At 40.4% G+C, this 23,944-nt stretch overlaps 1 protein-coding gene across 4 annotated transcripts in view; it reads left to right on the top strand.

Moving 5' to 3' along the window:
* Nucleotides 1–23,944, top strand: part of daam1b (dishevelled associated activator of morphogenesis 1b) — a 94,450-nt gene that overhangs the window by 52,709 nt on the left and 17,797 nt on the right. For 3 of the 4 annotated variants that reach the window (XM_037537904.1, XM_017683966.2, XM_017683961.2), the window contains 15 exons: nt 4–93; nt 13,342–13,413; nt 14,085–14,179; nt 15,573–15,906; nt 15,991–16,101; nt 16,243–16,346; nt 16,470–16,536; nt 16,616–16,733; nt 16,841–16,979; nt 17,494–17,552; nt 17,690–17,877; nt 18,218–18,529; nt 19,289–19,396; nt 20,343–20,372; nt 20,605–20,702. In XM_037537904.1, the coding sequence (XP_037393801.1) occupies nt 4–93; nt 13,342–13,413; nt 14,085–14,179; nt 15,573–15,906; nt 15,991–16,101; nt 16,243–16,346; nt 16,470–16,536; nt 16,616–16,733; nt 16,841–16,979; nt 17,494–17,552; nt 17,690–17,877; nt 18,218–18,529; nt 19,289–19,396; nt 20,343–20,372; nt 20,605–20,702 (1,925 nt within the window). The remainder of the gene's footprint in view (nt 1–3; nt 94–13,341; nt 13,414–14,084; nt 14,180–15,572; nt 15,907–15,990; nt 16,102–16,242; nt 16,347–16,469; nt 16,537–16,615; nt 16,734–16,840; nt 16,980–17,493; nt 17,553–17,689; nt 17,878–18,217; nt 18,530–19,288; nt 19,397–20,342; nt 20,373–20,604; nt 20,703–23,944) is intronic. The other variant, XM_017683972.2, reaches the window with a different exon arrangement.

Here is a 23,944-nt window from a genome sequence, read left to right as displayed (position 1 = left end):
CAGGATGAGCTGGACCTCACAGAGAAGCACAGGGAGGCCATGTTTGCATTGCCTGCAGAAAAGAAATGGCAGATCTACTGCAGTAAGAAAAAGGTAAGAACAGCTGAGGGCTGCTGCTCCTATGTGTTTGTGTGTGTATCAGAGAATAAATGTGTGTCTTGCCCCCCCAAATCTTTCATGATTTGTAATTGCCTCTCCAAATGATATGCAGGAGAATGGAGTAGAGTTTGAGATTATGATAAATCAAAGCAGTGGAGTTCATAACTCTGGTGCTTGAACCTCTCGTGTCCATTTCCTAATTTTGCAGTTCTCATTCATCTCAAAATAGCAAGAGTGCTTTATTAGTTCAAAGTGGCTGCTTTTCAAGAGCACTTCCATGTAAGTAGCACTTTATTTCAGGGGCCATCTAAGTATTCATCTGATGAGATGTTTTATTCGTTGTCACAGAAAAGGTTACATGGTGTGTCTCATGGTCAGCGCCTCTGTCCATTAAGGATGTTTGCTCTTTCTAAAAAGAGAGTGAGGGAAAGAAATCCTTAAAACCTTTAAAAGGTTCATCTGCCCACACTAGTGTTTGTGTTAAATGAGATTTTATTCAGTTAGGTGGAGAAAATGTCCCTTTTGTGGAAAGGTTTGTTTCTCATAGTGTAACTTGTCTTTAATATGGGCTTTTGAGAGCTGGAAAGCTCTATACTTGTAGGGTGAGTACAGGAAACTTTGAGCAGCCTTTGCTACTTTTCACACATAGTTATCACTTGGGCGTTCATGAGTGATTCCTCTTTTACATTGTGTTCATGGCTTACAGTCAACATCACGAACCTCAGACGTTCTAAGCATATACACTCACCAGCCACTTTATTAGGTACACCTTCCTGGTAAAAGGTTGGACCCCCTTTTGCCTTCAGAACTGCCTTAATTCTTCGTGGCATACTTTCAACAAGGTGTTGGAAACGTTCCTCAGATGTTGTTTACTTATTTGAGTTTCTGTTGCCTTTCTGTCACCTTGAACCAGTCTGCCCATTCTCCTCTGACCTCTCACATCAAAAAGGTATTTTTGTCCACACAACTGCCGCTCACTGGATATCTTCTCTTTTTCGGACCATTCTCTGTAAATCCTAGAGATGGTTGTGTGTGAAAATCCCAGTAGATCAGCAGTTTCTGAAATACTCAGACCAGCCTGCCTGGCACCAACAACCATGCCACGTTCAAAGTCACGTCAATCACATTTCTTCCCCATTCTGATGCTCGGTCTGCACTTCAGCAAGTTGTCTTGACCACCTTTCATGCCTAAATGCAGTGAGTTATGGCCATGTGATTGGCTGAATAGCTATTTGTGTCAACAAGCAATTGAACATTATGTACTTAATAAAGTGGCCTGTGACTGTAGTTTGGCACAAAATCTAAATTTTTTTTACACGCTTTTCCAATTTTTCCAATTCTTTCAAGTGTAGTCATCAGTACATTTTGACACTATGCAACACTATCCATAGAAATGGATGAAAATACATTGTAAGGATGCAGTGTCAAAGCAGATTTTCACTCCAAACACACAGTCAGCCAGGTAATTGCACTTGGGCTGTATTTGAGTGCTGCTGCTAAATTGACATCAACGTTACAGCTTGATTACATTTGAGCCATAGGGATAATTAGCCCATTGCCTCCTACTTTTGATGAAGTGCTTAATTTGATTAATGTTATTTAAGTAGCATAAGGAAGCAAAACAACGCAAAGGATCAAACAGGCCACAAAGTTCAAAGTCTCAGAGCTGAGATGCCAAAATTTCTGTTAGCCTGACATGTTGCTGATGTGCAAAGTGCACATGGTAAATTAAGAGGGCTGCAGCTGTTTGTCAGCAAGCTAACTGTGCTACTCAAAGGCTTAGTCAAGAACAAATAAATCCAAGGACTGTAGTTTAGTCTCTGTGTGGCCAGCCCTATCAGCCAGTGACTGGTTTAAAAATAAATGAATGAAAGAATGAATCTAGATGGTACTTCGCAATGAAGCAATTAACCAATTTCCAAATTATTTAACTTAAAAAAAAATCATAATGATCTCACACAGTCCCAATCCCAGTGAAAGTCTGTTAGCTATCCAATGCTTTATTTGTTGTATTGATTTGCTATTTAAATGACATGAATCGAGTGAGGTGCAACATCAAATATATGTAGCATTTTTATTTACATTGCAGTAAATAGAAAGTACCAGAAATCTGCTAGTGTGTTTCATTTGTTAATTTATGAACAGTATAAGCTTCAAGTTTAAAAAAGTGCTATTATAAATAAATAAATAAAAATCATTACATGATTGGTCAATGTGTAAGAGCTCAAAGCAGTAGTAGCAGCCAACCTGAATCATTATTATTATTATTATTATTATTATTATTATTATTATTATTATTGTCCTTTTCATTATATAACAGTACAGTGTTAGTGTTAGTATATATTTCATACAGTGTTAGAAACCACATAAGCAATTCTTATGTTTAAACTAATAAGTTTAAGTGACCCTTATTAGTCGCACAACAGGGAAATTTCACCTCCGCATTTAACCCATCCATGAAGTGAAAATCCACATACACTCTAGTGAGCACACACACACTAGGGGGTAGTGAGCACACTTACCCGGAGCAGTGGGCAGCCCAATCCGCAGCGCCCAGAGCAGTTTGGGGTTAGGTGTCTTGCTCAAGGACACCTCAGTCACGTGTTGTCGGCTCTGGGGATCGAACCGACGACCTTCCGGTTACGAGGCTGGTTCCCTAACCTCCAGCCCACGACTGCCCCCATAATATTACTTAATTACACTTTATTCAGTTTGAGGTAAGCACATGATAATTTGGGCATGTGTTGTGCGTAGTGCTTAATTGGGGAGGTATATGCTTCCCTTATGTGTTAGGCTCTGTACATTGGCACTGTAGCTCCAGTGCAAAACTAAGGAAACCTACCTGTGTTGGCTGATCAGTTGCATTTGTGCTAACTGGCATATTGTGTGAATTAGATTTTTCTCAAAACTTTCGCTTTAAAGATGTTTGACTTTTAGGTGTTGTCACCTATTGTCCAGTGTCAAATACGTGCACCACAAAGATGCTGAACAGGCAAATCCTCTGCATGCTGTCACAAACGTGTGTTTGAGACAGGCACCCAGTGTAGCTGAGTCATGCGTTCAGTCTACATAAGGAGACCTAATCAGCCTCAGACATCAGACATGCTGGGGTCAACACTCAGCTGCAGCAATCCTTCAGTCTGCAGAGCTGGATCAGTGTCTGGGGGAAAATCCCACTATGCTCAAGTAGTGATAGGACACCAAAGTGGGATTTTGTTCTCTTTTTCAAGATTGGCAGGAGTTCTGTCGTTCATCTCTCGGTCATGCCCATGAGATAGCAGATGATTTTGTAAGTCATAGCCCGTGCCTGGTCAGCAGAGCAGTAGTGTGTCCATGCTTTGCATGGGCCACTCACAGTGAGCTGTCAGAAGTGGTTGGCATCACATTTCATTTCAGAAAGCTTGGAGTTTTTGCTCCAGAAAGCCCCATCTCTCCCAGCCCTTCTGGCGCACACATGAGAAGAACAAGCAGGTGGGGCAAACCTGCCTGTGATCTAGAAGGAATGCAGTGGGTGGGAGGGGCAACTGTGTAGGAACAAAAGGATAAGAGCTTGCTCATTCTTTCTCTGTTCCCAAGTCTGTAGGGGAGACTGATTTGTTCACAAGCAGTCCCAGTCCCAGCAGGATGCTGACTCATGTTTTTTATCTGCACTCTGTTGCTGCTGCTGGGCAAGCTTGGGCAGTAATGTAAATGTAAGGGAATGGTTATCGTCTGAAAAGTTATCCTGTTATGTGTGATAGTTACAGGGCTGTAACCTAAATCCTGGAGGGCCCAGTGTCCAGCACAATTTGGTAATTCTGCTCCTCTAACACACTCATTAACCCTGGCAATTAACAGTTGATTCCAAACTGGTTTGGTTTGTATTACCAAAGTGTATTATTTCATTTGCCTGTACCCCAGCATTCTTTGCCAGAACGCTTACGATAAATATAATATATCTCGGCAGCATTTAAAGTGTGTCTGTGTGAAGGTAATTAGTTGGAGATGTTCAATTTGCATGTTTGCTGATTAAGTGCAGTCTTTTCTATTGTATACATTTTTGAACTAACCATAGACTAGATTGATTGTACAAATGGATACATTAAAGGTGAAAGACGCACAAAGAATGCTCATTTGCATAATATTGGCATATATCTAATCACAGTGAGCTTTATTCATCAGCTGTTCTTAAAACCCACATATGTAGTTTTCATGAAGATTCTGACATTGACAACTGTTTTCTTGTTTGGGATTTATTCTTATGTAAGAACAGAATCTACACAGCACAAAGGTGTGAACGTCTCTGTAGTTTAAGAACACGTCATGAATCTGGTGTAGATTTTTTTTTTTTTTTTTGTGACATTTTTCAAGAACAAATTGAAGAAAACTTTAAGACATTGGTGAATGATGCACAGTGTTATAAGATATCAGTTATCAGCCCAAAGCTACTGCTGGGCACAGTTTTTAAGGCTCTGATGCTCTCTTGTGTTGGTCAGCTTTTTATTTAGCCTCTAGAAACAGACAGGTAAGACAACCCAGGCTTAGACCTGTCTGATTTGTCTCGTTCGTACTGTGTAAATACTATGCAGGATATGAAGTCAGCTTTCCTCATGTCATAAATCCTGCTTAAAAAAAATTGGACGGTAAGTGTATCCAACCATGACATTTGCTTCTTATCCAACCACACATACTGTGCCCCAATTACAGACCTAATTAGTTATTGTCCTGGGACTGTGAGACTAAAAAGGGCACATCGATCACACATGAAATAGGGCACCCAGCTTTCACATAGCTTCTCTCTCGCCTTCTGGTGTTTGCAAAGGGAGTTTTTTTTACTTTCTGTCCTCCTTTCCAAGCTCTTTGAAGATCTTGTTTTTCTGCATGTTGTTCCTCATCTTTCTGACCAGCTCTGACCACACTGCTGGGCGAATCTTGGCAAAAAGGCGGTTGATCCTAGTGTCGATTTTCAGCCCAATTAATCTGCCGCTTCATTTAGCGAGCATAATCCCCTAGAGCTTGCTTCATAAGCGGGGAACAGTGAAAGAGTGCAAAGGATGGTTGGGTTTAAGGAGTAGAGGAATACACTCCTGGCAATAGTGTAGAAGCAATAATGCCGACTCAGCAGCATGCCTGGCTCAGGCCCAAGAGAGCTTGGACTTGGCATGACTTCCCAACGGCCTCAGACTGGAGGATTGTGGGGTGGAGGAGAGGGCAATAAGGGAAATGCTGGCTGGTCCAAGGCAAACAGGAAAGTCTCCCTTTGCAGGTGCAGCTTTTGTTTCTGGAAGGGGTGGGGGTCCACAGCAGGGCTGCCAAGCTCACAAAACAACAGAGGAAAAGCCGAAAACCTTCTCTTTCCGTCTGTCCTCTCTTTCTGTCGTTCCCACCTTCCCATACCCAGTTCATTCAGAAGCAAGAGTGTTTAGAGAGGCTTGGACCCATTCCCCCGATAACCACAGGGCCTGGTGGCATTTCCGCAGAGGCTAATGACTGGCCAGCCTGTGCCAGCTGGTCGTGCCTGGTCGTGGAGAAGACTTGAATAGGCTGAGTGTTTGTATTGGCTCTAGACTTGCAGTCAGCACAGTGCACAAGGACCGGTTTGTTATGAGAAATTGTTTTGTCTGCCATATATATGTTGACTTTGAATTCTTTTTCTTTAATGTCTGAATAATTGGCCAAGCTAGCAAAGTATGTCATCGCTAAAAGTGGCGTTTGACCAAAATGAGAAATGTAACCTTTACTACTGTTGTATACATGCTTTCTCGCCTCCTGTGCTGGCGCCACAGTAGAGATTTTCTGATTTAAAGCCAAGTGAATTCCCTATAGTTGTATTTATGCAATGCATGCTGGATACTGTAGTGAGAGAATATTGATGGATGTAAAAACAAATAAAATATTAAAAACACAGAGGCAGAGAGATGCAGGGATACACTACCGAATATTGCCTAACAACGTAATGAATGCCTGTTTTAGACCAAAATTGCCCCTAAAGCTAATGCTGCTTGCTCTGGGGGCTTGTTTGAAGGACAGACAGTCTGGTCTGTGGTGTGGGTGGGACTTTCTGCTGACAGACAAGTGATGAGAGCTGTCAGTGATTTCAGTGATAAATATTTCTGTGGAAATCAAGGAGTCTGGTAATGAACTAAAATTAGTACTTGCTTTCACTGTTATAGATCACCAGCTGTATTGTTATCATTGCTGTCTGACCTCACCTCGGATAGGTTGATATTACTTAATGTTAGCTGACAGTCATAGGTCAGCAGTGATAATTCAAGTGTCATTGTTGTTTAATCATAGTTAGGACACATAGAAAACACTCAATCTGTTCAAACATCACAGTAAAAGTCTTTTTACATGATGGAAATGATGACATCACTACAGCATCAGATCCTCAATAGACCATATCATTTTGTGCCATCTACTGTGGATGCAGTCTGCCTGGCAATGGTTCTATAGTCAAGAACACTCTGTGACTCTAGCAGTTCGGGCTTGTCTGTGCAGTACCACATTAAAGACTATAAAGGTGATGTTGGTGGATAGTAGGCATGATGATGAGACCCTGAGGTAAAGTTTAGGCTATTTTTGCGTAATGACTCAGACTCATGTCTCATGCTGAACAGTTCAACCCAGAACTGCACAGCTGTTTGTTTCCTTGGACAATTCCATGGGCAGTTTTACACATTTTTATACATTCTACTAATCCTAACTTCACTCTCAGAAATTAAGGTACTAAACTGACACTAGGGCAGTACCCCCCTTGTCACTGGGATGGCACTCAGTACCTTCAGTCATGGGACATAATTGTATCATAATCCATTTATATTATATGTTCTAAGTTGTATTGACTCCACACACCCCATATCGTCTTCAGGCTTTTTATTTTATTGTTCTGTTTTAAAACATTGTTATGAAAAGGTACAAATACAAACTTTTCATCTGGGAAAAACTTATTTATGGTACACAATTGGGCCTTAAAACCACTGTTGTACCTATAAGAGCACATTTACAGTGTTTGTATCTTGATGAGTGAAATATATACCTGCACAGTACCTTTATTTCTAACAGTGTTGTCCTTGTCTGTCCTGACTTCTCCAACAGATAGAAAGTTGTAAAAATATGTTTTGAGCTTAGCTTCTCTACAGGTGAGTGTATTTTGTTGGAAAGTAAACTAAAGATTATAGAGTTTCTCTTGTGCTGTGAAGTCATTGAATGTGAAGGACGTAGGCTATTTTAAGGCTGTTCCCTGGCCCATTCTGCTGACACCTACTTGTCCCGTACACTCCGCGCAGCGATAATTCAGCCTCCGTGTTCTGCTGCAGTCAGGTGTGCAGGCTGCTCCTGGATCCAGGCCAGGACTGAAGGTATCAGTTGTCCTGCCCAGGCCTAGGCAGGATTAAGAAAGATCAGTCTGGAGACTGATCTCGTTCTCCTGAGTTGGGTCCATTATGAGGATGATGAGGAGCTGTAATCTGAGTGTTCAAATCCTGCACAAATGAAGTGACTTATTTTGTGGAGTCTCATGGTTACACTTATGAAGGTTAAGATTAAATGTGCTAGAATAACTTTACTTGGCTTTTAAAACAGGTTAAAGAAACTTTATCACTGTGGAAGCTACCTGGAAATTTACCATGTCCATTTCTTAACTCACACGCTTAAACAAGAGGATTCTATATAGTAAAAACAAGGTCCTATACAACATGTCTAACTATAGCCTAGCGAATTTTAGTGCTAAATATAAATGCTTTTTTTAAAAATATACAACAGCTTTCCATCCTGGAGAAGTACGAGCTCACCCTGTTTACACTTCTATACTATATTGCCAAAAGTATTCGCTCGTCTGTCTTCACACGCATATGAACTTGAGTGAGATCCCATTCTTAATCCATTGGGTTTAATATGATGTCAGCCGACCCTTTGTAGCTATAACAGCTTCAACTCTTCTGGGAAGGCTTTCCACAAGGTTTAGGAGTGTGTTTATGGTCATTTTTGACCATTCTTCCAGAAGTGCATTTGTGAGGTCAGACGCTGATGGTGGACGAGAAGGCCTGGTTTGCAGTCTCCACTCTAATTCATCCCAAAGGTATTCTGTCGGGTTGAGGTCAGGACTCTGTGCAGGCCAGTCAAGTTCTTCTACACCAATCTCGCTCGACCATGTCTTTATGGACCTTGCTGGTCTGCAGTCATGTTGGAACAGGAAAAGGCCATCCCCCGAACTGTTCCCACAAAGTTGGGAGCACAAAATTGTCCAAAATCTCTTGGTCTGCTGAATCATTAAGAGTTCCTTTCACTGGAACTAAGGGGCTGAGCCCAACTCTGGAAAAAAACCCAATACCATAATCCCACCTCCACCATACTTTACACTTGGCACAAAGCAATTAGACAAGCACCGTTCTCCTGGCAACCGCCAAACTCTGACTCGTCCATCGGATTGCCAGACGGGAAGCGTGATTAGTCTCCACTGCTCTGGAGTCCAGTGGCAGCGCTTTACACCACTGAAGTTGACGCTTTGCATTGCGCTTGGTGATGTAAGGCTTGGATGCAGCTGTTTGGCCATGGAAACCCATTCCATGAAGCTCTCTGTGTTGTTCTTGAGCTAATCTGAAGGCCACATGAAGTTTGGAGGTTTGTAGCAATTGACTGTGCAGAAAGTTGGCGACCTCTTTGCACTATGCGCCTCAGTATCCGCTGACCCCGCTCTGTCATTTTTCGTGGTCTACCACTTCATGGCTGATTTGCTGTTGCTCCCAGTCGCTTCCACTTTGTTATAAAACCGCTGACAGTTGACTGTGGTGCATCCTATCGCGGTATCACGCTGGAATTCACTGAGCTCCTGAGAGAGACCCTCTTGGTTTTTTTTTGGTGCTTGGTTTTATACACCTGTGGCCATGGAAATGATTGGAACTCCTGAATTCAATGATTTGGATGGTTGAGTGAATACATTTAGCAGTATAGTGTATATTCACTGTAAAAGTCATGGTCAAATTTATGCAATTCTATAGAAGAACCACTTTTGATTTGTGTTTTTTTTTTTTTTTTTAAAGTTTAAAGAACTTCACAGAACTTCACATAATATAAAAATTCTAAGAACAACCTTTAAAACCTACGTGAATCCTAAAGGTTCTGCACACTATAGATCTTTTTTTTTTTTTTTTTTTTTTTTTTTTAAAAACATGGTTCTTTGAGGAACCAAAAAACGGATTCTTCTCTTGCTTTGCAGGAATATTTTTTGTGACACTTTTATTTAAGGAGTGTTTAACTGTTGGTTCTATGTAAAACCTTTTTTAAGGGAATATGTGGGTATAATTCTTTCTGATTTGTTTCATTTGATGAATGTCTGTGGTTAGATTTAATGTTATTTTTCCATGTGTTTGGCTTTTCTATTCAATTTTGTTCATTTCTCAGTTTTATTTTGATGAAACAGGCAGTCTTTGCTTCTGTGCCATTTTAGTCTGTCTCCAGAGATACAGGCCAAGGGTCAGGCTCTTAAACAATGAAGACCACATGCACTTGTTTAGCCCAAGTTCCTCAGGCAATGGGCCAAGGAATACAGTGGCTGGACAGCAATAATTTAACATGAGGAAAGGGTGCATCTGACCCGCAAGAGTCTGCCAGGCCTGATTGACCAGACAGTGAGGAGAAGATGACAGCAGTGCTTATTCTTACTTGAGAAACAAGCAAAGTGAAGAAATAAGTGAATTTTTTGGTTACTCCTCCTATGTCTCACTAGTATAATAGCTATTTACCTCAAATGTGGTCTAATTCATGCTACTTTTGAAAACGTGTGGTTGATGTGTTGAAATTTCAATTTCAGCTGAACTAAAATTACACAGTTGTTTATTGTTTAGTGCCTTTGTTCAAGGCCTTTAGCCAAGCTGTCTTGTCAACAGTGTCTTGTCAACTGTTGAATTGTTTCTTCTCTGGTTTTATGTGTTTTATGAATCTAGGCACATTTAGCCAAATATTTTGATTCCCTTTTCAAGTGTGTTAACCTAAACACACTTGATGGCAATGGTGAAATCTCGAACTGTACCATGAGCCCTTCGATCTTCAAGTACAGCTCGGCTTGACCCGCCATCCTTCAAGGCGCGTGGAAGATGAGCGTCAAGAATGTTCTACTTACTGGCACCCATGTGGCGGAATGAACTCCCATTGGCTGTCCGAACAGCAGAGTCTTTCACTGTCTTCAAACGCAGACTGAAGACACATCTCTTTACACAGCACTTAAATGAGCATTCAATTAATTATTGATTGCAATATATTGTGCTGCACTTATATATTGTATCATATTGTATTGCAGTATGTATTGTAGTTTATTGTATTGCACTGTGTATTGTAGTTTACTGTATTGCATTGTATTGTATTGTATTGCATTGTATTGCACATTGTGTTCAACTCTGCTCCTTTTCTCTCGGTCTCAACAGTGACTTTTTGTTTCTAGCAGTATCTGAGCTCAGGACTGTCTTTCTCTCTAACCTATTGGTAACTAGCAAAGATACTTTCTCTAGATAGACAAAGCACTTCTTGTCGCTCTGGATAAGAGCGTCTGCTAAATGCTGTAAATGTAAATGTAAACATCACATTTATTACACATATAAATGGTCTCCTTTGGGAACACAGACCTCCCTGATTAAGTTCACGTGGTGGGTGTGGAGTAGACGGGTTCAGAAGCGACTCGGGGCACTTTGGGCCTTTGGCTGATATCGCAGCATGCATCTTGTTTTCCATAATATGCCCATCAGCGGGCTGGCAGGCAGTGTCCTACAGAGACCAAGTGAAGGGGGGAAATGACTGAGTTGTCCCTTGCTGTGCCTGCAGGGCCCTCATAACCATGCCAAGCAGGATTCTCCCTTCAGCTTATTCAGAGACTGTGGTCACAATTAAACTCTAACTAAGCTGCCTGGCTGAGAGGGAGTTGGAGCCCTGTGCTCTCACAAATGTCTTTAATCTTCTCCTAGACATAAGCAGTGTTTCTCATGCTTTTGCTAGTCCTAATACAGTTTAATTCTTCTGTCCCCAAGTATGGCATGCAGACTTCATGTTGGCTCTTCTTTCTTTACACTCCGCGGACTTCATGAAAAACAGCAAAGCCGATTTTGGCTGAGCCAAACTAAGCACCTTATGCAGTCTGTCTTATTGAGCCTGCAACTGTTCTGAACAGCACTTATATGACATACCCAAATGTATCCAGACACCTCTTCTAATTAACAAATTCAGCTACTTTATTGTGCACACGTTGTTGGCACAGGTGTTTAACTGCATGCACAGCTTGCATAGCGTCCTTAAAAGCACTGCCAACAGAACAGTGTGTTCTGGAGCAGCAGGACAATCCCAAACAGTCCCCAGTACCATTGGGGATACTCCCCAGCTTTGGGATGGTGGAGCAGCAGAGCTGCATTCTTTGGAGTGATGGAGCACTATCCAAAGCCTTGAGATGAGTTGAAGTGTAATTTGTGATCCTAACTTTGAGCTAATCATCCAATATACACTGTCTCTCATTCTCACAACTAGAGCTTTCTTTAATTAGGCTTGAAATTTTCATCCAAGTTTGATTACAGCCTGATAATTTTCAGTACAACATGAAGTGAACTCCAGCATCATGTTTTGAGTCCTAAGCTGAGGCTGAAAAAGTTCTGTCTGAACCGGACCTGACCTGAAGCATATAATAATTTTCTCAGGAACTGACCTGAACCAGTCAATCATCACCCAAAGTGCCAAGTAAAACCTCATAAATCTAATTATAGTGCTGGTTAAATTGTGATGTTGTGACAGTAATATCGGTGATTCGGTCACAGATTTAAAAAACAAACACACACACACACACACACACTGTCTAAGTCACTTATCCTTCTGGGTCACGTGGGGTGCTGGAGCCTAACCCAGCACTCAATGGGCAGAAGGCAGGAAACACCCTGGACAGATCCATTGCAGAATGAGCTATCCAAAAAGTTTTAATTCTGCTTTAAATAGTTTATTCCTCATGCAGTGCTTTCTATTAATGTCTAAAATGTTTGTAGAATACCACGCATGTTGTGTGGTGCTGAAATTGCAGGATATTACCTTTCACCTGCTTAATCCTCAAACTCTATTTCTTCACATATAACGTTTTAGATAGAATATATTGAATTGAACATCCTTTCGCAACACTCAGCTGTGCTCTCAACTGTGAATCGATTCTCTGGTATTTATATAGGCCTCATCGACCTCTGCTAATTTCTGTCAATTTCTGTCATAAGTGGGTAGCTCTAGCATAACAGGTTAAAATATTTTAAGGAATTGAAAATGGAGAGGAAGAAAATAGTGTGGAGAAAATACATACTTGGTAAAATCTGTTAAAATTAGGAAGTAGGCTGAGAACCAGTGTGTGAAATTTGAATCCAGCCTGAGCCCGACACACGTTTAAGGAATGACATCCAAACCTAACTTGAGCAGTCGGCTTCTGTCGGGTATGGGCAAAAATTTCAAGCTCTGGTCTCCGGGAAGATAAGGTTCTCTGAACAGAACTGCTTGCGGAACTATAGGCACTTGCTGTTCTGTCCTACTTTATCACTGCTCTATTTCTGCTACAGACATTCTCAGTGTGATGTATTGAGTCTACTTCCTTGTTTGGTTTGTGAGAAAGATAATGTATGTGCACTCATGTGGGAACATGCTTGTGCCTTGATGCACATTTTTCACTGAATTCTACTCTTTCTCCCCAAATACATCTCATTGATGAATGCTCATTCAAAAGAAAATAGTATGCAATGTTTGAGGTGACATGAGCAAGACTAGAGTCTTTTTCCACCATCAAGCACAATGAGAGCGCTTGACCAGACTATTGCCAGACCTTTCATCTGTACTTCCTGCATCCCAGCTCACTAGACCATCTGTATTAATCTACACACTGGTTTGAGTCATTTTTCACTGCAGATTCTTACAAGGCCAATTCCCACCGTTCTTTCCAAATCACAGTGTGTCATTCCTAAGAACCTTTCCAAGCCAATACATTCCTACCCAGCTTATTTGAGTTGTTACTGCCTATTCCTCCATTCCCATAGTTATCGTTCTATTATGTGCTCTTTTCCTTGACATGCTGACAGTCCCTTTTCCCATAGAGGAACTTATCAGTGAGATGGGGCCAAAATATGTATTGGAAATATATTAAAGTTCTCGGTTTGCTATATGCAGCATACATATATTCAGCAAGCTCTCAAAGATGTGGCTTATATTAAGATGTCACTTTGTTCATACCAACCCATGGACTGTTCTGCTTCTTTTTTATAGGAACAAGAAGAGAATAAAGGTGCTACTAGCTGGCCAGAGTACTACATTGACCAGCTCAACTCAATGGCAGCAGTAAGTATGCTTAGTTTGCATGGCAACAGAATTGAAACCTATGGATAAACCTGTGGTACTTATTGCTGTAGAATAACAAGATAATATAATGTAATGCAAAATAGTGCTATCAATACAGACCTGAAAGGATCCCTGACCCCAGGCTTTGTCTTGCTATTTCAATCTCCTGGTTTTTGCAAAATTAAAAGATGTATCTCTATTCAAAAATATAATAAATCACCTCAGAGATTGTCTGCATCTGGTCAGATTAAAAATGGGGATTTGAGGCCACAGAAATGGGGGGAAAAAGCAGTGACTTAGTTGATAAGCATCTTGTTCCTTGCCAGTCATAATATATTGGTCTCTAAAGCAGAGGCTTTGTTTTGAGTTATAGTATCAGTACAATGTGGCTTGGCAGCTCAAGTAGGTCTTTTGGGAAAGACCCAACATGGTAAAGTGATACCATAGTGATATCTAAACCAGGGGAAGTCTTAGACCTGCACAGAACCTGCCCTGCTGCACTTACACATAAACCACAAGTCCTCAGTAGAGACTGTCATATTTTTAAGTTCAGTTTTGTTTGTTGATTTTAAGGTACTTAAAATCAGCCTTTAATCCTGTCTGAGTATACAGACAAATCAATCAGTATGCTGCATTACCAGTACAGTAGCACATTCCCTTTTGATCAACAGAGGAAGACGCTACTGGCCCTGGAAAAGGAGGAAGAAGAGGAACGCAACAAGACCATAGAAAGCCTCAAAACTGCGCTACGGACACAACCTATGAGGTTTGCCCACGTTAGCTTAGAAGATAATGATGGTTTTTATGTTACATAAATTACCTTGAATCAGTTTACATTAGGATACGTCTGACATGTGAATTAATTAAGCTGGTCAGTGGCTGTCAATTAATTGCACTTTACCTTTAAATTCATATCTCTCATCACTTGTGACTTACAATCTCATTCTCCCTCCCTGTTTTACGTTAGATAGATCAGTTTGTGTTGAATAGAAGTTCTGGGAAGGTAACAAACCAAGATATGCATAGAACTGTCAGAGAACGTCCTTCATTTATCTAATTTCTGTTCAAAACAGGCGATGAATGAGAAATGAGTGGAAAAAGTTTCCAAAAATGATTTCAAAATATAGAAAAAAATGAGATCAAATGAGATGAAATCAAGCTCCATTCCTCCTTCAAATCTGAAAAAAATCTGCAGATATTTCTGCCCATCGTTCCACTGTGAGAAGACAAATCAACACTATGAGTCTGAAAGATGTGTAGACGCTGTTACAGAAAAACGAAAATAGACAACGGTGTAATTTTCTGTTAAATAAATGTTTCCTGTGTTTTTCATGATGCTGAAAACATAATAAACTTGTACTTAATGGTTTTCTTGACTGGAAATTTAAAAGAAAATGAAGGGTAATCTCTGATTCTTGTATGGTACTGTCTAAACATGTGATAACACCTATGAATTTAAAGGTTAATTAACTATAGCTTAGAATGATCCATATGTTAATATGAAAAGTATGTTTTTTTTAATAAATTCCTCATTCACTCATAAATAATTAGCATGCTAAGGTTCCTGACCTTTGTTGGCTCGAGCACACAGTTCCATACAGTCAGGCTGCTGGCTGCAGCTGCTTCAAGTTGACTTACATTAATGTTTGCTGATGTAATATGTCATTACGTTTTCCATCCATTGAGTAGCACATGACTACCTCATTTTCTCATTAAACCCACCCTCCCCTTTGTTCTGCTCTTTGGGGGCTGTTTGTCGTTAAGCCTGTGATGAAAATGCAGTCCTGCATGTGTTTGATGGCTGGTTACTGCCCTGATCTTTTGACCTTGGGCTTTGAGCAGCTCCATTAACCCCTGCCAGGGCTGCATTGAGTTACTTCACCCTGTTTTGCCCCTAATGAATTTTGTCTGCTCTAGGAGTTGGTTGTGTTCTTATTAGGGTGCAAAAGTGAATCAGTCTGAAGGTGACTTCTGAATGGGTTGTTACAGTAGAATTCAGTAAACCATGACAGGATATTCTGGAGAAACGCTATCCATGTGGTCACTAGGAGTCTGAGTAAACTTGACAGCACTTGATGGAGTTCAGAGCAAACGGCATTCTAGTCTACTAACCACTGATGTAGCTTTTGAACAGAACCCCTATATTTCCTTTGTGACAGGTTTGTTACTCGGTTCATTGACCTGGATGGTCTGACCTGCATCCTGAACTTCCTGAAGAGCATGGACTATGAGACTACAGAGTCTCAGATCCACACATCCCTCATCGGCTGCATCAAAGCGCTGATGAACAACTCTCAGGGCCGCGCTCATGTGCTCTCCCACCCTGAGAGCATCAACATCATCGCCCAGAGTCTGGCCACCGAGAACATTAAGACCAAAGTGGCTGTGTTGGAGATCATGGGAGCTGTGTGCTTGGTTCCGGGAGGCCACAAGAAAGTTCTAGAGGCTATGCTGCATTACCAGAAATTCGCTTGTGAACGAACACGATTTCAGGTGGCCCACTGAGAAATTTTAAAACGTCTAATCCATCTGTACGTTTAAGTATTGTTACTTAACTGTCACTACATCTCTGTGTAGATGCTTCTGAATGATCTGGATCGAAGTACGGGTCGGTACAGGGATGAGGTCAGCTTGAAGACGGCCATTATGTCCTTCATTAATGCTGTTCTGAGCCAGGGAGCTGGAGAGGTAAGCTTTCTAACACACAGCTAGTTGGTCTTTTGTTTTGGAAGAGATATTCAGATAAGTTCCTGAATGCTTGCCATTCTCCAGCAGATGTCACATACATTATACTTTTTGCTTATGCTCTGTATGTTTCCTCACTCACAGACCAGTCTTGAGTTCAGGGTACATTTGAGATACGAGTTCCTCATGTTGGGGATTCAGCCCATCATTGATAAACTCAGGTCACATGAGAACTCTACGTTAGACCGGTAAGTCTCATAAGTAATCTTTGAGTTTAAATCACTCATATTTATTGTTTTGGTTTATGCTAATAATGTACAGTGCTTCTGCTTTGTGGCCCCACTCTCATGTGCTGTATCTTGTTTATTTAGGCACTTGGATTACTTTGAAATGCTAAGAAATGATGATGAGCTCACTGTATCAAGACGCTTTGAAAGTGTAAGTGGACATGGTGACCGGATGTATTTATTTTTTAAAGTTTATTAGTTTATTTAATATTACTTTTTCCCTTTTTCAGGTGCATGTAGACACTAAAAGTGCTTCCCAGGTGTTTGACCTCATACGCAAGAAGATGACCCACACAGATGCATACCCGCACTTTATGTCCATTCTGCACCACTGCCTGCTTATGCCTCGTGAGTCTTCCGTTCTTGCTTTCTATCAGGTTGCTAAACTTATGAAAGTTAAAGTCATAACACTGATAAAAACATAAAATCAGGATAAAGTATGTTCTCTATTGCAGATAAGAGGAGTGGAAACACAGTGCAGTACTGGTTACTTCTTGACCGCATTGTCCAACAAATGGTTCTCCAGAATGATAAGGGTCATGACCCTGACGTCACCCCTTTGGAAAACTTTAATGTCAAGAATGTGGTTAGAATGTGAGTTTCAGAGATGCATTTTCTGTTGTTCTAGTACAATTTTGTTACATTTTTGATCCTTACATATATTGTGTACCTACAAGGTTTCAAGTATTCCAAGGGTTTCCCACCTGTAAGCTGTGGTTGGGTGGTCCCCCAAGTACACTCACAGTCACCCAAGTATATTTTGTCCCATTTTAACAATTTACAAAATATTTTGTATTATATATCTTTTATTATTTCTATATTCACATATTTCAATAAATATACATATTATACATGAATCTGGATACCTGCATATAGTAGAAAGTGGACCACCACCTGCCCCCAAGCCCCCTGTGAGGGTCCCCCTTCAGTTTAATTCAGACCATTTCAAAAAACTGTCTAGTGTTTCGCTAGTTCGTTGAAGAACATGTTAGCTTCACTACAGTGCTGATGTGAATCACAATATTGCATTTCTTCAAAAATTAGGTATAAGAACAATTAATCTAGTCATCTAAGCTCTATTTTTACTATTTTCAACAACTTTTTCCAGGCTTGTGAATGAAAACGAGGTCAAACAGTGGAAGGAGCAGGCAGAGAAGATGCGTAAAGGTCTGTGGCTTAATGACCTTAGTTTTCCTTTCCAAAGAGACTGTATACAGAAAACAGCTTTCTATGTTCAGACTTTGCTGTGATGTGTCTATTATAAAGAGAAATCCAGTTTATTATTTAACTCTTGACCATGACAGACCATCATGAGCTTCAGCAGAAGATGGAGAAGAAGGAGCGAGAATGTGACGCCAAGACCCAGGAGAAAGAGGAAATGATGCAAACACTCAACAAGATGAAGGAGAAGCTTGAGAAGGAGACAACAGAACATAGACTGGTCAAGCAACAAGTTTCAGAACTTGGCGTTCGCCTACATGAACTCAGCACGGTACGCAGATGCTTCTCAAATGCTAGTCCCCTGTTTATTTTGTGTCTGATTTATCTCATTTTTTAGAATAACCACATTCAACATAATTGTTGGAGATATGTAGATATGTAGGATATCTAGATATGTAGACAGGTTGAATAAATATGTAGAACATATGTGCATGTAATCAAACCTCAATAAAGCAGTCACAGTTATGAACTAATATTCAAATAAATGTGTTGACAGATAAGTTAACAACGTTTGTTGATGTAGCTATAGACCATTAAAATAAAGTGTGACCAGTAATTCAATTGTAGGTCCACTATTGCGCTAATTAGGATCCAATTTCTCATACTTACAGAGACAGGTAGCCAGCGTGCCTGGTGGTCCCCCCCTCATACCTGGACCTCCAGGTGGTCCTTTCTCTCCTCCACCTCCTCCCCCTCCTCCTGGGGGCTTGATGCCTCCTCCTCCACCTCCTCCACCCTGTGGTGCAATGATGCCCCCACCTCCACCCCCTCCACCTGGTGGCCCTCCACCGCCCCTTGGTCGTCCACCTCTAGGTGGGCCTCCTCCTCCTCCTGGAGCCCCTGTGGGCCCAGCCCTCAAGAAGAAGAATATTCCTCAGCCTTCCAATCCACTCAAGTCCTTCAACTGGGCCAAGCTATCTGAGGTGAGTCTGCTTGAGATTAAGCCAGCAGCCTGGGTTATCCTGATGCTCAAACACAACATAAAATGCCAGTCTCTTTAAATGGACAGGTGTTCTGTTTACCTTAAAACTAGGGTGCAGCTGGCACCAACTGGCCCATAAAATTTATTTATGTCAAGGTTCCACAAATTTCTTGGGGTAAATCACATTGATGTTGCATTGAAGTTGCTTGGTTAATGTTATAATGAACATCTGTGTCTAGGGTGAGTAAATTGACTCGTTATTGAGGATTTTACTACCTTCATGATCTTATACTACTGTTTACAGACACTTATAAGTTAGCATTTACTAGAGACTCACCTTTATTACAGCAATACGGGCTGACCTGGAAACCTTGAACAAAAAAAACAGCATCATGGTTAAAATAAAGAAATCATGTAAACTGCACATAATCTATAACTTCAGAATAACACAACACAAAATGTGAAGGGAACTTTTTGGAAATTAAGACTTTTCTGTCTTAAATTTTCTGTGGATTAACAATGTTGTCATCATATGTGACAATTCACTATGTTAGACAATCATATCTGTCAGAAAAACACTGAGGCTGCTGACGCCTTTCAGGCGTTTTCTTTGATCAGACTGGATAGTATGTTGAATATTGACTTTATTCAACACACTGACTTTGGTAATAGAAACACATGTTTAGTCATGATATGATCTGGTTTTGGTTGCTTTAGAAGCGCTGTGGTCGCTGGTGTAACCAGTTTTTCCTTTTCACAGAACAAGCTGGAAGGCACAGTGTGGGCTGAGGTGGATGACGGCAAAGTTTTCAAGATCTTAGACCTGGCGGACATTGAGAAGACCTTCTCAGCATACCAGAGACAGCAGGTCACTAAAAAGAGAAATATTTTTCTCTTGCCCCTTCTATCACTCTCATTGAAGACAAAATGACAAAGCATTTGCAGTCAGTCGTGCATGAGGTTTATATGATTTTAATGCTTGAGCTATATTTTCCTACGGTGGGCCCTCAATCAAGAATTACAGAGCATGGTGATTTAATTGCCATGATACGTTTATAATGCATAGCTGTGATGTCATAAGACAAAACAGATGGGTTCTTAATGAAAAACATATGCTGGTAGCCGTTTATATTGTGCTTACTTAAATTAATTGCAGTGTAATTGTCATGCAAAAGCTGTATATACATAGCAAGGAGACCAAGAACCTTTCTGATTTGTTATGGCCATTTCATTTTACCTTTTTTTGATGCATTGTTCTATTCACCATGCTAATAAGCTATATTGTGCATTAGTTACTTTAACTGCATAATAATTTATTCAGGAACTCGCACTAGCATGCTTAATGATGAGTTACATTTGTACTAAGTAGCTCCGTCTCTCTAAGGCCATTTGGACAATTCTTTTAGAATTATGGTACCATTACATTCATCATAGTTTATATTGTTTTCTTTAATGGATGAAGAAGTAATTACATTTCAGTGCTGATATTATGAATGGGTACTTCAAGCTATTAAGTTTCAACAGATGGTCAAATAATTCCATTCACTGTAACTGGGAGTAAGCACTTTAGTTGCTGGTGAGGCATAGCCAAGGTGATAAATATTTAACAGCAGTTACTCCTCAACACGCATGCACCTGCCAGTGCTTAGTGGCAAACTCCACCATGCATCTCTGCTTTCATGCACCCTCAATCTCACCATGCATTACCAATCATCTCATCTTGAGCACTAGCCTGTTGTTTTGGCTGAATTCACCAAACAGCGCTCTCTCTCTAACATGTGCTGCATCTTCCTTGCTTCTTGCCTGCATTTTAGGACTTCTTTATGGTCAGTAACAGCAAACAGGTAAGAGTTACTGCAGTGAACTAAACTATTTTGTTTGTGTGCTGCGTTTTATTTGTGTTATTTGCTCAGTACTTGATATCTAGCTAAAACCACCAATTAATGTCCATTTCCCATCATTTAATATTCAGTAATATGTTCATTGTTCATAAAGTGTTTGAACTGTTTTTAAACCGCTGTGAGTGATGAAATGCACAGTTGAGTAATATTTCTATCTTAACCTCTTTAACCCCAGAAAGAGGCAGAGGACGACACTCTGAGCTCAAAAAAAGTCAAAGAGTTGTCCGTCATCGACGGCCGTCGGGCCCAGAACTGCAACATCCTGCTCTCACGGTGAGTGATGCTTTAAACCTTGGCTGTGAGTTTCAATGTCTGGCTTCCAGACGTGAAGTCATATCCTGTACGTACGTATACCTGAGCTCTGATGCTTAATTTGATAGTGTCCTCTTTAGTGTTTCCAATGAAATGCCTTGTTATTTCCTGTCAAAGAAATGCTCTGAATTGCAAGTTCCTTCATTAGTGTGAGGTGGTTTCCTTGAATTCTTCGTAGCGCAGTGTACCACGAGTCCTGCAAATTAACCAGAGCATTACCTCATCGTCAAGAAATCCCTAATTTATATTTTTCATCTCGTTCAAGCAGAGGAATCATTTTTCAGACTTGACAACATGTTGGTTTCTGCCAAGAATGATATTTGAGCAGTTGATGAGGGATAATGTTGGCTCATTATTTTCTCTCCCACAGTGTCGCTTTTCTTGGTCCTCTTTGACCAAAAGACATACAGAGGCGTCTCGCTTAATTGCAAATCAGAATATTGATTGTTTTCATACAATTGCAAGTAAATGGTATTTTAAAGTTTTTCTCTGAACATTTCACAGTTCATTTAGAAGGGTATTTGGGTATTTAAGTCATTCTCTTATTGCAGTAGGTCTGTCCAAGGGTGTTCTGCTTCTTTTGCTAGTATTTCAGATCAGGTTCATATTATTCAGTTTCAGTTTCCCTCCACATGTTTATGGGTTTACACAGGTGCAATTGGGCTTGGAGAATGAGCTGAAATCAAATGCCTGTGTCATCCATGTAAAGTTTAATACTTTTACAGCGTTCTCTCAGAGGGCATTTTACTCTTTGGCAAGCAATTGGGCTTCCACTGAAGGATCGAGGTGCTTGTGCTTATGCAAGTGTGTCTGTAAGAGCACTTGTCTGGGACTGCTGCCCACATTTACACTCAATTATGAATATCAGCATAACTTGGAATAGCACTCTCAAAGATTGAATATGTTGCAGCCTTTGCAGCCTTCCACTGTCTTTTTTTTCCTCTTCAGACCAGGACTTCTGTTTGTCACTAAGAAGTTGATTGTGGTGTGAGAAACTAAACCCATGAAACTGTAACAGTTGGTCCTGGCTGGTGAGCCAGGCCAGCCTCAGATTTATGAAAGCTCACTAATTGAATGTGGTTTGGCCTCATCTGCAAGCAAGAGATTTATTCTCAAGAGCGTCTTTAAATCTTTCTGACTCAAACAACATGAAACAAACCAAAATGGCACTTAGAATTTCTACTGATCCTTTTTTGAGTGGGGAGGCAGTGATTAATTTTTTTTTCTCTGGGCTGAGAACTGGATTCCACAGCAAGGATGGATTTTAGACACATGGGAAGGACAGGTCATGGTTGGGCAGCAATTAATCATCTGGCTGAAGTGGTTGAAAGAAGGAGATCAGGGTGTGTGAGTCTGTATGAGTAGTTTTTAAAACATACCACATACTACCAGATGGATAGCTAATGAAGAGGGAGGTGTGGAGCATGGCAGTGGTTTCTTTATAAGCAGTGAGGCTTTATTAAATATGGAGTTTGATGAGAAATCTCCATGCATGGGGTCTGGCCTCATTTTGACAAGTCATTTATTTAGCTAGCTCTCTAATTTACACTCACTGTTGCCTTTCAGGGAACAGCTTCTCGCCCGAGCCACCAATAGCGTGTTTTATACCCAAAGGAACGATTTGTTACACATACATTGTTTCTGTATGTGGCTTTCAGGGCAGATAGGGATGGGCAATATGGCAGTATGTTGTTTTGTTGTCCTGATTTATTTCAGCATGATGAGCTTTTCAGAGCTTATTTGGTCATGGTTAATATTGTCACAATGCTGAAAAATTGGACATTTCATTAATATAAAGGTGTATAAGAGGCTCATGGGTGACACAGCTGTCCATGGCTTCATCCTGGTCTAAGGTCGAGATGACACTGTTCAATAGAAAATGCTGGATTGGTTCATAGAAGGAAAAAAGAATGGGTTTGCTCAAATCTAGCCTGAAATTGCATTCACTCGTGTTGTGATATGGTGGTGTTAGCGACTTATTTCCTCCTGTGGGATTGAAGAGTGGTTGAGTAGAACATGATGGTCTACTTTTAGATACTCCTGTAAAGCAAAGTGCTTCAGTTTCAAAAGTATCAACATTTAAAGGGTGCATATCCTATATTTATTCTTTTCCTTGATGTCCACAAATGACATTTGCATGGGTTTATGTACCAAAAGTGGTCAAATTAATTTTTACAGATGGTTGCCTTTGTGTCAGTAGTCAGTAATGCCATGAGAAGTTGAATGTGCATTCAGCTGTGTGTTCGTGGAAGTGTTTCTCAAGGAAAATGAACTGGAGGCATCTGCAAGCTTTGTGAATCATGGTGTGTGGTCTGCTGATCTTTGCTCTCTGGTAACGGCCTATAATGAGTCTCTAAAACCATAGAATGGAGTGCAGTCCACTGTATGACCACAGCAGAGATCACATATTCTGACAAATGGAAAGATTTTGCACTGCATGGACAAACGCAAGTAATGCAAGGTGAGCTTGCTGGTTATTGCTAATACTAATTGCATGAATTACCTTGCTTCATCTAAACACACAAATCTGGAACTGTGGTTGGTCATGATGCTCACAGCCAGTGTTTCACCTATCATTAAATAGTCTGGGTTGCCCTCCCATGTTTTTGTATTTAAATATAGTGATATTCATATGGATATTCATATCCATGAATAAGTGATTAATATAAATGTGAAGCACAAGTGTGATGTTTCACCTTTGTTGTTGTATTGTGAGAAAATCAGTGAGTTCACCTGTATGACTCTGGATGATTGTAGATGTAAGCGATCAACTTCATGTAGCATTTTTAAGCTCAAATAAACAAGAGCAGATCTTCTTATTGTAGACTTAGCTCTCCAACCATTATTTAACATTGATTTAAACTACTATTAACACTATTCTTATACATTTTAAATGAATTTTTTTTGTAATACATTATTCATTAGCCTGGGATGAAATGTAAAATTACAGTTGCAATTCTTGAAAATAAATGTAGCAGATACAGTATAGCGAGTACACATGTACTTGCTTCACAGTATTTAAAAAAAAAAATGCAGAGATACTCTTCTGGCCCCACACGTTTGGTGTCCTAACGTTTGCATAACAACACTGGTAGTTTTGAAGAGAGTACCTTGCATCCTAAAAACATCCAGGGAGAACACTGTCACAGCACACATTAGAACATTGTGATTGGTTAGAGGGCTCATTTTCATATTGCAGCCTT

This window comes from Pygocentrus nattereri, chromosome 4, assembly GCF_015220715.1.
Source record: "Pygocentrus nattereri isolate fPygNat1 chromosome 4, fPygNat1.pri, whole genome shotgun sequence".
Lineage (NCBI taxonomy): Eukaryota > Metazoa > Chordata > Actinopteri > Characiformes > Serrasalmidae > Pygocentrus > Pygocentrus nattereri.
The sequence above is the reverse complement of the archived record's forward strand: the minus strand, read 5'-3'. Positions and strand labels throughout refer to the sequence as shown.